The sequence below is a fragment of the Muscardinus avellanarius genome (assembly GCF_963383645.1).
Source record: "Muscardinus avellanarius genome assembly, chromosome: X".
Taxonomy (NCBI): domain Eukaryota; kingdom Metazoa; phylum Chordata; class Mammalia; order Rodentia; family Gliridae; genus Muscardinus; species Muscardinus avellanarius.
Window position 1 is genome coordinate 30,563,049 of NC_137792.1, and position 16,602 is coordinate 30,579,650.

Here is a 16,602-nt window from a genome sequence, read left to right on the forward strand (position 1 = left end):
TCCATCTCTTTGGCTGTCGGTCATTTGGCCTCTCCAGTTTTGTGTCATCATGTGATACTAGGAACTCAGGGAACTGATACCATGCTGATTTTGCTTTTTCTGTCTATGTAAGTAATAAATTGTCTCCTTACCAGCCAAATAGATTGAAATTTGGCAGGCTAATCTAACAGCTGCTGTAGTAATACATGCATCCCTGTTAGTCACCATGTTGATGCTTTGGGAATATTTTTGTGACACAGTGGGGACTGTCATTGGCCAAACATGCAGCTGGTATGAGTACTGTGAGATACTCCTTGTGCTTTGTGATTGTTCCAGGCAGAATGGGACCTTCAGTTTGGCAGGTGGGCTGAGGCCAGGGCTTTCTATTAAAATTACTCTGGATTGCTTTTCTCACATTGATATACCAAGGAAAATAGCGAGGCCTCCTCATAAGAAATGTATTTAGATTACCACAAAATCAGCGCCTTTCATAGCCAGAAAACACCATCACCAGAGAAACAAAAAAATCACCAGGCTCCAGAGAGAAAGCGGACTGAGAACAGAGCTCAGAGCCACAGAGGAGATACACCAGCCTCGCGCCCGAAGACGTGGCAGCAGCGCCATATTGCCGGCGGCAGGAGCGAGTTCACCGGACGGCTACAGCAAGCCGAGGTGAGCCTCTGCGGAACAGCCAGGCGGGACTTTTCAGCACAGGGAACATCTAAAGCTCCCAGTGGCTGAGCTTAGCACACGCTGCAAGGACTCAGAGTGGAATTCAAAACCAAGAAGAAATAAGCCAGCCTCACGGCTGAGGGTGTAGCAGCGGCGCCATATTGCCACCGGCGGCAGCAGCAGCGAATTCAACGAGTCCAGTACAGCTACATCTGCGAATTCAAGAACAATGAGTCAAATTGCGGGCCACAGGGGAGAAATCCCAGTACTGTACTTCCTGGGACTTGACCCAGTGGGGGAGTGGTGGTGGCAGAGATATCACACCATAGGAGAACGTGCAACCTGGCACGCCCCATAGTTTAAAGCAGCCTCTATCGACTCCCTGGGTCAGAGACTCTGTGATACAACCCAGTAAAGGAGTAGTGGGGTCTGAGATACTAGACTCGAGATCCAGAGCACCTTATACAGGAGAGTAGACATATAGGAATAGCTCACAAACAATGAAAAAAAAAACCTAAAAGGAAAAATCTCTTTCTAGTATATACTAAAACATACTAGATGCCTACTATATATAAACTGTGGTCCTAGCATCTGAGCAGAAAGAGGGCCTAATGTACTAGAATAGATCCTGAATAGACTAGGCACACATGGAAATTAGGTACCTGATGAAAGATAATTAGAATTACTAGGAAAAAGAAAAACTTATTCAATGGTATTTGGATAGCCATGTGGAAAATCAGAACTTACACTGTACACAACCAAAAAAAAAAAAAAAAAAAAAAAGTCATAGTGACCCAAGGGAAGAAGCCAGAGAAGGAGAGAAGGCACAAACTTCCAAAATCATGGGAAAGAGGAATAATACTGGAGCAATGAATGCCCACAACCCCACAACATCAGAACCCGATAAAACAGAAAATCAGAGATTTCTAGAAGATCAAATCAGGAAAATAACTGTAGAAATAATAGAGGTGCTTCGAAAAGAACTCAGAGAGAGCCAAAAAGAGATAAAGGATGCAATTAATGAAGTAAAGGCCTCAATTCAAAGCTGAAACAACTGATTAGACCACATGGAGAACAGAATCTCGCTCTTAGAAGATGATCATTCCAAAAATGAACGCATAGTTTCTAATCTAGGAAAAAATATCCGACAGCAGGAATCTGATATTGAAGAAATATGGGCCCATTTTAAGAGAGCTAACCTAAGAATAATTGGAATAGAGGAGGGAAAAGAAAGTGAAACAAAGGGATCAACAATCTCTTCAAGGAAGTAATAGCAGAAAATTTTCCAAACATAGAGCAAGAGGTTGATACACAGGTCCAGGAAACTTATAGAACTCCCTTTAGACAGGATCGGAGAAGAGGATCCCCACGCCACATAATTGTCAAAATGACCAATGTGGAAGCCAAGCAGAGAATCTTAAAGGCAACAAAAACAAAGAGCCAAGTGACATTCAGAGGCAAACCAATTAGAATCACTCCAGACTTCCCAAACCAAGTCATGAGAGCCAGAAGGGCTTGGAGTAACATATTCCAAACTCTGAAAGAAAACAACTTCCAGCCAAAAATTTCCTACCCAGCAAAACTTTCTATCAAATTAGATGGAAAAATAAGAAGCTTCCATGACAAACAGAAACTGAAGGAATTTATGTCTTCAAAACCAGCACTAGAGAAAATACTCAAAGAGATTAACTACAAAGAAGAAATAGGTAACACACACCAGAACCAGAGAAACAAGATTTTCCATCCAACAGACAACTAAGATTGGTTATCTGTGGAGATTCATTACTTATGTTAGTCTTTTACCTATCTCTAAATGGTATTGTTTGCCTTTATTGTTGTTAATTTTTAGGATTTCTAGTTGGAATATTAATATACCTTCAGATATAGCATTTGGAAATATTTTATCCCATTCTATTAGTAACTTTTAACTCTGTTTACATTGTCTTTGGATATACAATATTTTATTTTTTAGGGAGTTGTATACCCTTCTGTTGCCTGTGCCATTGAAATCATATCCAAGAAATCACTGCCAATTTCAATGTTGTGAGGTTTTATGACCCAGATTTTCTCCTAAAAGTTTATAGTCTTAAGATTTATATTTAGGTCTTTTATCTATTTTGAGTTAATATTTGTATATGGGATTAGGTAAGGGTCCAACTTTATTCTTTTCCATGTAATTATTATGTTTCAACAATATTTAGTTAAAAGATTATTATTTCCTCCACCAAATGTTCGTGGAAACCTTGTCAAAAATAACTTGATAATATAGGGAAGAATTTAGCTCTAGGCTTTTATTTAACTCCAATGGTTTATATATCTGCCTTTATAACAGTACTAAACTGTTTCAATTATTGTAGCTTTATATGGTTTGACATTAGAAAATATATATCTTCTAGCTTTGTTCTTTTTCAAGATCGTTTTGGGTATCTAGAGTCCATATTCCATATTAGGATAGATTTTTTTCTGAAAAATAAATATATAAATATATGATAGTTTCACCTAAAAAATAGAAAAAATATTCTCTGGTAAGAAAGAAAGCAAAAAGAAATATTGAAATGTTATTTTTAAGTCATCAAAAGCTTGGTATCAGACAAATGAAACTGTTATGTGAGATTATCATTTTTAATTTTGGATAAATTGCTATAAAAGTAGATGTCAACCACTAAGCCAAGCATGGGAAGGAGGGATGGGGAGGGAATGGAGTGGGGATCGGGTGGGGGCTGACTGGGCGATGTGTGCATGTATGTCTACCAAAGTTTGTATCCCACTATGATGTATGAATACAGTGCACCAATAAAAAAAATAAATTAATAAAAAAAGAGAAATGTATTTATACAGTTTGAGGACCATGCCAATTCTGAAGCTGCCCCTTTATTCATACTCATCTGAATATGGTAGGATAGAAAGTTTAGTGGTAGTCATGTTTGTGCCAACTCAGAGTGGTACAATTTTGATATGATTTGCCTCTTCTTATCAATTCCGTAATCTCTTCAGTCCATGATGTTTTGGATTGCAAAGAATCCAAAAATTCCACCATGTAAACATCTCTAAATAATCTGATTCTGACATTATATCTGGAAAAATAGGGGTCAACATTGAAGATAATTTCTAAATCATGCATTTAAAAAAGTTACTACAATGCTTGTTAATTTTGCATTTTAAAATAAGTATTTATAGTTTTGTTTTCTTTTAAGCTCTATGCTGACAACATTTCAGATTTTGAAGCTTTATTTTTATTGACATTTAATTCAAAATTTTGTCTACTTTCTCTTGTAATTTATTCTACAATCCAAAGATTATTTAGAGTTGTGCTGCTTATTTTCAAAATAGGTACAATTTTTCCGGTTTTCATATTTATATTTCTGAGGAAAATGTTAGCACAGCAAGTCTGGTTTAAAACTCTTTTATGTCTCCAAGGGAACTTGGAACCATGATTGACTCTTGACCAACCCCTAGGATTGTGGTCCTCAGAAAGTTTTTCTTTAATTTTAATGTTTGATATTTTTTGTACACCTAGAGCAATGGACAATACTCTATGTACCTGTTTGAAATAATTGCTTTGTACACACATGAAGATTGATGTTTCTGAGATTTGGTAACCATGTCTGGGTGCATAGAAATATGTTATTACATGGCCAAACCTCCATAAAACCAACATTCAAGTGCTTTTCTGTACTTCCCTCAGCAGAGATATTCCATACATGTCTTTGTGTTTTGATATTAGGGATAAATTATTTATAATAAGTCTGTGTTGCTGAGTTCTACCCAGTTGTTTTAGTTCATTTTCTGTTACTATACCAGAAGCCCATAGATTAGGTAATTTTTAAATTAAAAAGGTTTATTTAACTTACAGTTCTGGAAGCAGGGATGTCCAGGATCAAAGAACAGATCTGATTGATGAGGGTTTTTTTTTTTTTTTTGGATGTGACTCTTTTTAGAGTACCCAGACAGTGCTGGAAGCAGGGATGTCCAGGATCAAAGGACAGATCTGATTGATGAGGGGTTTTTTTTTGGATGTGACTCTTTTTAGAGTACCCAGACAGTGCTGGACATCATATCAAGGGAAAAAGGTGTATAGCAGACCAACTTTTGAGATGAGATAAGCCATTATCATAATCCATTGATCCATTTATGAAGGCAGAGTCCCACCTTTTATATCTCATAATAGAGATTAAGTTTTAACATGATTTTTGTGATAATGTTCAAACCATAGCATTACTGATAACTTTTTCCAGATGCTTTTACTTTTTATTATTTGCTCAATAAATTGTACTATTGGGTATAACCTACTGAGTCTTTCTAATGTGTCACTGAACTAGATGAACTAGATAGTAGTTCTCTGTCCCTCAAATCTGTATTCTAATTTAATTCACTTGTGGTCAGAGAACAAACTTTATGGTTTCAATTTTTTATTTTGAGACTTGTTTTATGGCATACAATATGAACTTTTCTGCTAAGTACACTGTGTACTCTGAGAAGAGTGAGTATTCCAGCCATTACTGGGTGTATTGTTCTGTATGTATTAATTAAGGCAGTATTGCTGAAAGTGCTCAGAACTTCTTTATCTTTATATTTTTTCTATTTCAGTTCCTAAGACAGGAATGTTAATATATCCACTTATGATTGCTGAATTGTCTATTTCTCCATTTAATTATGTCAGTTCTTGTTTAATGGATTTTATTTTTTATTTTTTGGTGGTACTGGGGTTCCTGGAAAGCCCTTCTATTTCTGGGCTACACTCCCAGACCTATTTTATACTTTTTTTTAATTTTTGGAAACAAGGTCTCTTAAGCCAGGGCAGCTGGCTTCGAACCTGCACGATCCTCCTGTCTCCGCCTTCCAAGCAAGGGGATTACAAGCGTGTGCCACCACGCCCGGCTTGTTTCATGGATTTTAAAATTCTTATGATGACTTCCTGTTAACCTTTTTATAATTACGATGTGTCCTATTTTATCTCTTACAATACATTTGATTTTTTTATAAAAGAAGATGTGTGGATTTATTAAAATGACAAAGTAAGAATGCCACCAGAAATCAAATCAGAAACGGTAAAGTCTCCTTTAAGCAGCACCTCTTAGAGGCAACTATGTTCTTGTAATTCATTGTATTTATTGAATCTTCTAGTTACTTATCCAGTCTCTAACTAATGGGCATTTAGATTGTTTTTAGTATTTTTTTTACCCTTTTTCTTCCTAGCTTCCGCATATTAGGAAGAGCATATGATTTTTTCTATTTTTTGTGACTGACTAATCCCACTTAACATAATGTACTTTTGATTTTGATATCTGTCTTCTGATACAAATGTCTATTCCAGTCTTTTGCTTACTCTTTGCAAGGTATATCTTCAATTTACTTTTACCCTGCCTGTATTTTTATATTTAAAAATTAGTATCTTGCAAACATCATATTGTTTGTTTTATTTTATTGTTTGTCTTATAATCTCTGCTTTGAATTGTAGTCTAATCAAATAGTATTTAATATAATTGTCAATATACCTGAGCTTAGACCAAACATTTTTTTTTACATATCTTCAGTTTCTTTAATCTCTCATTGTTTCCTACGCTTCTGTTTTTAGTATTAGAATAAATTTTCTATTTCTGTTCCATTCGAATAATAACTCAACTGGGCACAGTGACACATGCTATAATTCCAGCTATTCAGGAAGCCGAGGCAGAATGATTACAAGTTAAAGTTTAGCCTAGGCAATATAGGGAGACCTGTCTCAAAAACAGAAGAACTTTATTTTATTTTTTCTCATGATATTTTACCTATTCTTTTTGGCACTATTTTTATAGTGACTGCCTTAGAGATTATAATATACAGCCATACCTTTACATAATCCATTTAATTAGTTAAAAATATGGTACTTCAAGTTAAATATGGAAATCTTACAAACTTAGAGTCCCACAATCCTGTTCTTGTTATAAATACAGTTATATTTAAAACACATCCTATAACACTCTTATTAGCATTTTAGGTTTTTTTGTTTTTGGGGGGTTTGGTGGTACTGGGGTTCCTGGAAACCCTTCTACCTCCGGGCTATACTCCCAGACCTAGACCTATTTTTATACTTTTTAAATTTGGAAATAGGGTCTCTTAAGCTAGCGTAGCTGGCTTCGAACCAGCACAATCCTCCTGTCTCCACCTCCCATGCGCGGGGATTACAAGCGTGCACCACCATGCCGGCAGCATTTTAGTTTTAAACAATTATTTGGTTTATAAGAAATTCAAAAGAAAAAAGAAAACAAAAACTCTTTCATTTACTCAGCCATTTACCATGTCTGATGGTCATTATTCATTTTGGATTATGCCAATTCCATCTGGTATCATTTATCTTCTATTTAAATAATTTTTCCAGTGACAATGCTTTTACTTTTACATGAAAAATATCTAATGTTGATGACATCTAATGTGAATACGACTTCAATGAATATGAGAATACTTTGATGTACCAATTTCATTTCCTTTCTATAAACATACAGTTGTGGAATTGTTAGACCATATGGTAGTTTACTTTTAATTTTTAAAGAACTTCCAGACTTTTCCAGAATTGCTATAAAAGTTACATTCTCACAAACAGTATACAAAGGTTTCATTTTTTCCACATCCTTGCCATCAATTGTTTGTTGTCTTCTGTCTTTTTAAAATAGCTATTCTACTAAGTATGAGATGACACCTAATTGTGGTGTTAACTTGCATTACCCTGTAGATTATTGATGCTGAGCACTTATTTTATATACTTGTTGGGCATTAGTATGTGTTCTCTTGAAAAATGCCTACTCAGCTTGTTTGTTCACTTTTTAATAAGATGTTTGTTTTACTGTGGATCTGTTTGAAATACATGTATACTTTGGCTACTAACTCCTCAGATGTATGACTTACAAATATTTTCTCCCTTTTCATAGGTTGTATATTCACTGTTGATTATTTTTTTTTTTTGGCTTTACAGAAGAAGCTTTGTCGTCTGCAGCAATCCCATTTATGTATTTTCCCTTTTGTTGCCCATGCATTTGGTGTCATATCCAAAAATGTATTGCTCAGGCCACTGTCAAAGAGCTTTCTTCCTAAGATGTTTTCTAGTATTCTTACTGTTTTAGGCCTTGTCTGTAAGTTTTTAATTCATTTTCAGTTGAATTTTGTATATGTTGTGAGATAAAAGTCTAATTTCATATTTCTTTATGTTGATAACCCAGTTTTCATGCAACATTTATTGGAAGAGACTGTCCTTTCCCCATTGTGTGTTCTTGGCACCTGTGGGGAAAATCAATTGGCTGTAAATGCGTGGGTTTATGTCTGAGCTCTCAATTCTGTTTCATTGACCTATATGTCTATTTTTATGCCAGTACCATGCTGCTTTGTTTCCTTTGTTTTGGAACCTAGTTTTCTTGGCTGGGCTAGAATAGCTAACTCCATTATTTGAGCAGAAGCTCTTATCTTTCTTTAGATTTTTTGTTTTTGTTTTTGGATGGGCCATTAATAGTCTGGTCTGTGTAAACATCATTCAGAGTTTAGTCAGAGGTGAGTAGACAGTGTTTAAGAATTTACTCTTTATCTCTTCTCAGTAATCATGATTTCTTGGATTCATTTTATCTGGTTTTGCAAGGCTGAACTGAATAAGTAGGTTTTTCATATGTGCCTACTGCTGCTGTGTATATTTTGAATATAACTAGTCCTAGATTAAAAGGCACACCATCCCCCAGCTCAGAATTGTTCCTCTTTTGCATTTATTCCACACACACTTAGTTCAGGATTTAGATTTTGGAGTAGAAAAGAATATGAGAATTCCCTCTCTACCTCTCTTTCATATGGTATTCCCATACTCTGTTCAGCATTTTACGGTGCTTAACTTTTTTGCTTCTGTGGGGCAGAAAACAATGAGATTTTCCCCCCAAGTACTTCCTCTCTTCCACTAGCTGCTGTTCACAAGTGCTGCATTCAGCCCAAGCTAAAAGCCAAGGTGATGAAAACCTAATTTGTATAGCTAGCTGTCTGCATTCCTTCTAGAAATTGTGGGTTCCTTCTCAGGGTCTATATGCTTCTGTTCACGGTCCAGTATCTTAAGAACATTAATCTTTTCTACTATATCCGGGCTTTATAATTATTTTCTAAGTATAAGTGCTAGGGAGGGAGGAAGTGCTATAGGTTCTCAGTTCGTCATACCGAGAAATGGAAAGTTTGAGGAACATTTAGCTGAGGACAAACAACCAACCAAAACAAATGAAAACTATCTCTGACTTACTTAATAATCTCTTAGAAAGTGCCTTCACTTCACTGACTGTTAGTAAGTTGACAATCTTTTATTATTCATACAATAGGAAATGGGAGGGATAAAATTTGGAGATAAGCACAATGGTTTAGAGCCTGTGAGCATCTATATAATTCTGCTTTCCTAAACTGTGTTAAAATTTGCATAACTTTTCACAGAATCTGAAGGTGTGTGTGTTGGGGGTTTCTGTGTTAAACATATGGGTGTTCTATATCTGCACTACACCCCAGCCCTATTTTTTATTTATTTTGAAACAAGGTCTTACTAAATTACTGTGTTCTGTCCTCAAACCTGCAATCCTCCTCAGCCTCCCAAGTATTGGGGTTATTGACATGTATGACTGTATTCTGGTGAATCTGCAGAATTAAAATATATATATATATATATATATATACATATATATATATATATATATATATGTATATATTTGTTTTGAACCAAATGCTTGCTTTCTTTTGCTGTGCACAATACAGCAAGACAATGTGTACGTGTGTGTGTGTGTGTGTGTGTATACACACACATACACATACATTGTTTTATATATATACACACACATACGTACTGAGGGTGGAACCCAGGGGCTTTTCTACTTCCTGGGCTATACTCCCAGACCTATTGTATACTTTGTTTGGAAACAGGGTAGCTGAGGCTGGCTTCGAACCTGTGTGATCTCAGCTTCCCAAGCAATGGGATTACAAGCATGCAGCACCACAGCCTGGCTAAATGTTATATATTTAATAAAGTTAGGTATCTTATAAATGTTAACTGAATCCATTAAGTATGGATTCACCATAATAAGTTGCTCAGTATTAGTAAAATAAGTACACTTAACCTTTTGATTATCTCAGAAAAACATAATTAGTTAAAAATATTTAAATATACTTTTGTATTCATGTAGGTACAAATCAATTTAAGCAAAAGATTTATCTGTCATGATATAATTTGTTATATAGTACTGTATAAATGAATTAATTTGAAGGCGATCCCTATAATTGTGTATCCTAAATGATGTATTCTATCTAAAATTTCTTTTAGGATTATGGAAAATAGTGAGATAGGTAATTAAATAGGTAATTAGATAAATTTCATAGTTTCCACCTCATGTAACAGCCAAAATAAATGATATTACTAACACAAATACCTTAATGATACATATAGAAATTAGGGGGCTTATATAAGTTATTATGGAATTTAGAATATAAACTAGCAAGGAATGAAGGTTTCTCTGATATAGAGGTTAAAGTTGTCTGGAATATATGTCTGCACACATGATATATAAAATTAATTAAAATATAACTTGCAACACTGTTGACTTATGGCTCATTAATCCTCTGATTAATGCATATTAAGAGAATATGTGGGGTCTTTATACCATTATGGCAACTTACAGGCCTTACTGTAGGTTCTGTTCAGTATTAAATAGGAAACTTTGAAGTAGCCTTATTGATCTTTCGCTAAATTTAGACATTTGGGATTGGCTTGTCAGGGTGAATATTATAAAAGAAATTATGTTTGTGTGGAAACCTTTCCTGGTATTTATCCAAGTGTTGAGCATCATAACTCAGAAACTGCCTTCAGTTCTTTGTCCTAGATCTCCATCTGCTCTATGATATAGGCAGATTGGGGAATCCCAAAAGACTTGAGAGTGGTATGGAAGCCATCTTGCTGTTGGCTGTAATAACCCGTAGCTACAGATGAACCTGTGTGCAGCCTCTTTCTCACTCAGGTACCCCAGGTTCAAATCCGGAGCTCCAAGCTGCTTTGAGGATTTAAATGTATGAGTGAGCACTAAAAATGTGAAAAACAAATTTTGACCAGAATAACAAGGTTATAAGGCTGAAGATTGTTTTAACAGATTGCCAGCAGGATATTTCTTCCAGATGATACTGAAAGAATAAGTTATAAATAATGGCTTTTTGTTTGATTCTTTTGAGGACACAGTTGAATTCCTGTTGATTTTATACCAGACCACATTAATTTACTACTCTTTGTCTTTCTCTACAATCTCTGAGGTAGGTAAGTGTTTCAATTAAATGGGAGGCAAGAAGCTATATTTTTAAGGGATTTCCTCGTATCTAAATGTCTATGTGGTAAGGACAGGGAGAAAGTTTGCTTTAGAATTAGCAGCACAAAGAATTAGAATTCTGTAATGCTTATATGAATTTAGGCAAAATGCTTGGACAAAGAAAGTTTTCCCCTCAAATTAGTAGCTCTTTAGTATGTGGGAGGAACTTGCCCTAAGTTGGTTTTCTTTGGTAGCCAGTGCTGCAGACATTTCTGAAGTAGTTTCCAAGGAGGTAACTAGATGGTGAGGTAATTTTAAAGTACTTGGATCCTGATTGTCTCCAGAGACTTTGAAGCTTTGAGTTACACAATGGATTGATTTGATCTCCTGGGATCTTTGCCAGGTTTGTAATTGCACTGAGATTTTTAATGATCACAAATGACAATGTGATGTCCTTCTATATTCTAGGAGTGAAGTAATTACTACATGATAAGGAACAGGAGTAGTTGTTAGTTCAGAGTACTTGGAAAAATCATACTTCAGGCCAGACAAAACAGTGTATCTAAAATATAGTTCTGGAGTCACTGACTTTTGACTAGATGATTTGTTGAGATAGTGTTAAAGATGTACATTAGACCATAAGCAGAATGAAGACAGATTTTATGTAATTTTGGTAATTACTGAGTCTTGGCAAAATGTTGGCTCTGGTAAGTTTTTTGGAAGATGAGAAGTTATATTGTATTGCACTGTACATAGGTCTCACTTTTTTTTAATATGGAAATAGAAATGACAATGTTGCACATGAGCAGAGTAAAGTGTTCTTTCCCTTCTGTTCCTGGTTAGCAAGACTTCATGTTTCCAAACTCTTATGTGTCTTTGAAGCCCTCATATCATTTCTAGGTAAAATTTAGCCTAATTAGTTTTCTCTTAATGTACACTATAGCGTCTATATGCTTTTTATTTTAATGTGTTTCTCTTTCCACTGCAGTTGAGCACTCAATTATTATTAAAGCATTTGGATGCAATATAACACTAATATAGTAATAGTGTTAATAGAAACTTAAATAGATGTGAATTATCTTGCAGAATAAATTTGACAATAGATAGTTAAGGAAAAATATCTTAAAGGATATGTGTCTATTTTTGCAATCTACCAGGCTTAGCACATGGTTCTCATCCTCATAATTTTACAGTGCCTGTATTTCATGCCTCACTTCTATATTCCATGCAGGAATAAAGGGGCAAATTGAAAAGGGTTTGCCAGAAGTATATCTTCTTGAAAAGACTTTTCTTCATATATTACATTGATCAAAATTGGGTCAAATGTCCATCCTTTGTTGAAAGAGAATATGAAAACTTTTCTAGCCATTAAACAGAGAATGGCAGGGGACAAAGGAATTGTGGATGACATTTGTGCAGTCTGCGTATCATGTTCATGATCAAGACTTCTCTCAAAATGTCCTAGTACATGTCCACTCAATTATGACATACATTTAATTATGTACAAGCAGATTCACCATCTAAAATCTCAAGGCAAAAGCTATTGCTTTTGCTGTTTCTTCAAATTCTTTTTATCTGTTTTATTTATTTATTTTTTGGTGGTACTGGGGTTCCTGAAAACCCTTCTACCTCCGCGCTACACTCCGAGACCTATTTTATACTTTTTTATTTGGAAATAGGGTCTCTTAAACCAGCGATGCTGGCTTCGAACCTGCGCAATCCTCCTGTCTCCACCTCCCAAACACGGGGATTACAAGTGTGCGCCACCATGCCCGGCTTCTTATCTATTTTAAAAGTGTAGTCTGGCTTATGGTTTCAAATTAAACTTTTTGGACATTACCAAGATGAAGGATATGGTAAAGAGGTAAATAAGCAATAGTATAAGAGGATGTTGTTCTAAGAACCTGGTCTCAGCAGTATGGAAATCATTTTACTATGTAAGTAGTAAACTCCATAATGGCCCCAGTAATATGGAAAATATTTAATTTGGAAAATGTTGACTTATATTAAAATAATGTCTATTTCTAGGATTCTGAGATTTGTAGATGCCTTTTAGCTTTCAATTCCTTTCTCCTGTGAATTCAATTTGATAGTGGGAGGGGCTGCAGCATTTGGCAGGGCTCCTTATCCGTTAGTGTGAGTTTAATTTATAAAACAATGAAGAATCTGTGGGTTCCAATGAGTTATCCTCTTTAAGCTAGTTAGAATGAGGCTAAAGGTAGCTAGAAACCCTTAGGACCCCCTAATCTTTTCTATTTCTCCTGGTTTTTATTCTCCATTGCCTTCTTGGGGTCCTCCTTCCTTTAGTTAATGAGTTTATATGTGCCCTTTATGTATTCTCTAGGCAATTACCAATTTTAATATCTCATTCTTTCTCCAAATACAAAACACTTGTTTCAGCCACATATTTCCTTGCCCTTGATACAGTAACAGGAAAACCCTGTGTTGATATGTTAGACTAATCCCTTTCCTCAGAGAACAAACTTTCCTCCAGAGTATTTCCATTCAATTGTTCTTAGAAAGGAATGTTTTCTGAATGTTTCTCTTTTTTAATTGCTTCTGGGAAATTTATGTCCAATTTAGTAATAGAGAATATTTTTTCCCTTGGGAGCCATATATCTAAGGAGGAAAAGATCAAATAAGGCTAACTTTGTACAGATTCTACTGAGAGGGTAGTTATTTGGGGTAAAAATTTTAGTTTTTGAGAAAAAATGTTCTTGCATGCCTTTACATTTTGAAAGATAGAATTTCCTATAGATGGAGAACACACAATTTTATCCAAAAACTATTAGAGACAAAAATATAGCTAGATCATATGTACAATATATACTATGTATTCAGTCTTAATAGTGATAGAAAATTGTAAACTAAAGTAATGAGATAAAATCTTTAGCTTACTGCATTCACAAAGTTGAAAACATAATGTTAATAATCACTGCTGATAAATATGCAGAATAGGCAGCCTTAAAAGTATTTTTTAATTATATAAGATCAGCATACCAAATAGTCGATAGGCCAGTAAAATAAAAACTCTGAGTCAACCTTTTTATTTTACATATATTTTTAATACTTAATCCTCCTTAATCTGTTTTCCTTACTTCCTCCCACTTAACTCCAGTGCCAATCCCCCCACTGCCAACCTGAGCCAACCATTCTTTGTAATCAAGCACTCTTGTACACTGGTGGTGAAAATGAAATTGGAATAGTCTTTTTTTATCACAGGCTATCAATAATTATTTATTATTGGAATTTAATCTCAGGAAAATGTAGGTAAAATGTAGGTGAATGTTTCTTCTCATTGTAAGGATGAAACACTAATAGGACTGGTTTAATAAATGAAAAAAATGCATATAATGATTATGAAGAAGCAAGTAAAACTTATGGATTTCCCAACTTTTGCCTTAAATTTACATCAGCTGAGTGAACAGAAAATATTCCCCATAAATGTCATATAAGAATTCATATCTAATCTGATGTTAAATCATATGGATAAGTAAAAAGAAAGGTAACAGGGAACATAGAAAATTAAAAGATTGGTCAAGTCTACAGTAAAAGAAAGACAGTGAATTAGGCAGCTTGTTTGTTTAGACTATGAAGGGGCTTTTGTGTCTTAGGCATCAGTTAGTGTTTTCCATGTGCCGCCTGGGTGCTGGATGGTATTATTAGAGTGAAGAAGCTCCTGGTCTTACTTACCCATCAAGCAGTTTACAATGAAGAAAATAATATGCATAGTTAGAAAATGAGTGAGCAAATAAGAATGAGTACTATAGATTTTAATCCTATCGAAATTCAGAGGACAGGGAAATATCCTGCTGGGCTGATGGAGATGCATTTCTAAGGAGAAAAGGAATAATATCATCATTAATAATAGTTTTAGGACTCAAGCCAAAATGGAAGAAACACCATATTTAAATAAAGGGGAATGGTGAGAACAAATTCTTGGAAGTGGGAAAGGATAACTCATTTGCAGAAAAGTAGCTTGACTCAATTTGTAACATTCATGAAGAGCCAATAAAAAGGGTCCAGAATGCTGAGAGCCTTGTCTTAGGACCTATAATTCATGTTTACATGCCATTCCTTTTTGTGTTTAATTTCAGTTAGCAAAAATGGTTTTAATGTTAGAATCCACCCTAGGACATGTTTTTAGCTAAGAGCTGAAAGCTTTCCATTTTTTTGGCTCAATGCTATAGTAGGAACAGCATTAGAAGAAGAATCAGACCTGGGATGTGATACAAGTGGTAACCAAGTAGTGGCTCTGTAACCAAACTGAGGCTTGGTTTCCTCATATGTAAAACAGATATATTATTTACCTTTCTGGACTTACAGAGTTCTTAATATGGAGATCAAGTGAAATGATATATATATTCCCCTTGATGGAGAGCTGAGGAAGCAAAAGAAAAAAAAATCTCCAAACAAATTCCCCTTTGCACCCTCTGTTTTCTAACTTCAACTTAGGAAAAAAGGTGTGTGATTATGAGAAAGCATTTAGAGAGATATTATAACCCACCTGAAAATGGTGTACTAAAGTGACAAAAGTTCATAAAAGTCCCCTTAGTCAGCACCAGAACCTTTAGTACGTTGTCCCCACACAGATGGTTTACCATATAAGGTCTTGAAATTACACTTCTTAGCCATAACTATGTAATAGCAAACATCATGTCTTGTTTTGTTTGATTGATACCAGGGCTGCACTGATTTGGTAAACCAACTTAGCAAAGTTTTCCACAATCTGCTCCTGGTTATATTCATTCTTAGGGACCGAAGGCTACTCTCAAATGAACTATAATCCTATGCCCTTAATAATTTAGAATAGAATGACATTCTGAATTCTCTTTGCCCACAGATTTGCTTATCAACATTTCCGTCAAGACTGTTGCTATTTCTGGAGAAGGGCCAGTAGAGTGAGTCATATCTTTTAGGTTTTTATTTAATGCCCATCAGACATTGTTTTGGATCAGCCAGGTGCAATGAGTTTTCTTCAGCACAGTCATTCCACTGGGTGATTTTAATTTTGTGTCTAGGCTGTTTTGTAAAGCCATTTTCATGGACCAATTTCTAAATATATTTTATAAATATAGAGTACATTGCTCTTTTACCTTTGGCCTATTTATGAGAGAGAAGCTATAAGAAACTATGATATAAAATGTGCTATTGTTGTTTACTATATGGATGCTGATGACATTTCTACTACATTTCTTATTTTAAGCATTTTAGAGGTAATTTTTCTTTCTAATCTCAAATCCTAAGTAATGTAGCTCCTGGGAAACTGGTTTTTTATCTGAGTGATACCATGGCTTATGCAAATAACTGTTTCTTGGCATTAGATACTAGGAGGCTTATCTCTTCTATCAAAGTAACAGAACCCTTCAAACAGTTTTTCTATACAAACTTGAATCCTACCTTTGCATTGTGTGTGTGTGTGTGTGTGTGTGTGTGTGTGTGTGTGTGTAACTGGAAGTTGAACCCAGGGGCATTCTACCTTCAAGATACACCACCAGCCCTAGTTTATTTTTTATTTGAAATCAGGATCTTTTGCTAAGTTTCTGAGAGACTTGCTAAGTTGCCAAGGCTGCTCAAACCTGCGATCCTCCTATCTCAGCCTCCTAAGTACTAAAATCACAAGTCATGCACCAATACCACTGGCTCCCACCTTTGCCTTTTATGTTTTTTATTTTTAGCT

At 35.1% G+C, this 16,602-nt stretch overlaps 1 protein-coding gene across 1 annotated transcript in view; it reads left to right on the forward strand.

Annotated features, from left to right (window-relative positions):
• Positions 1–205: 205 nt before the first annotated feature.
• PRRG1 (proline rich and Gla domain 1) overlaps positions 206–16,602 on the forward strand; it is a gene marked incomplete at both ends in the record, with an annotated part of 80,525 nt that continues 64,128 nt past the window's right edge. Inside the window, 2 exons of the mRNA XM_080718847.1 lie at positions 206–341; positions 15,766–15,823. Of these exons, the coding sequence (XP_080574973.1) occupies positions 206–341; positions 15,766–15,823 (194 nt within the window). The remainder of the gene's footprint in view (positions 342–15,765; positions 15,824–16,602) is intronic.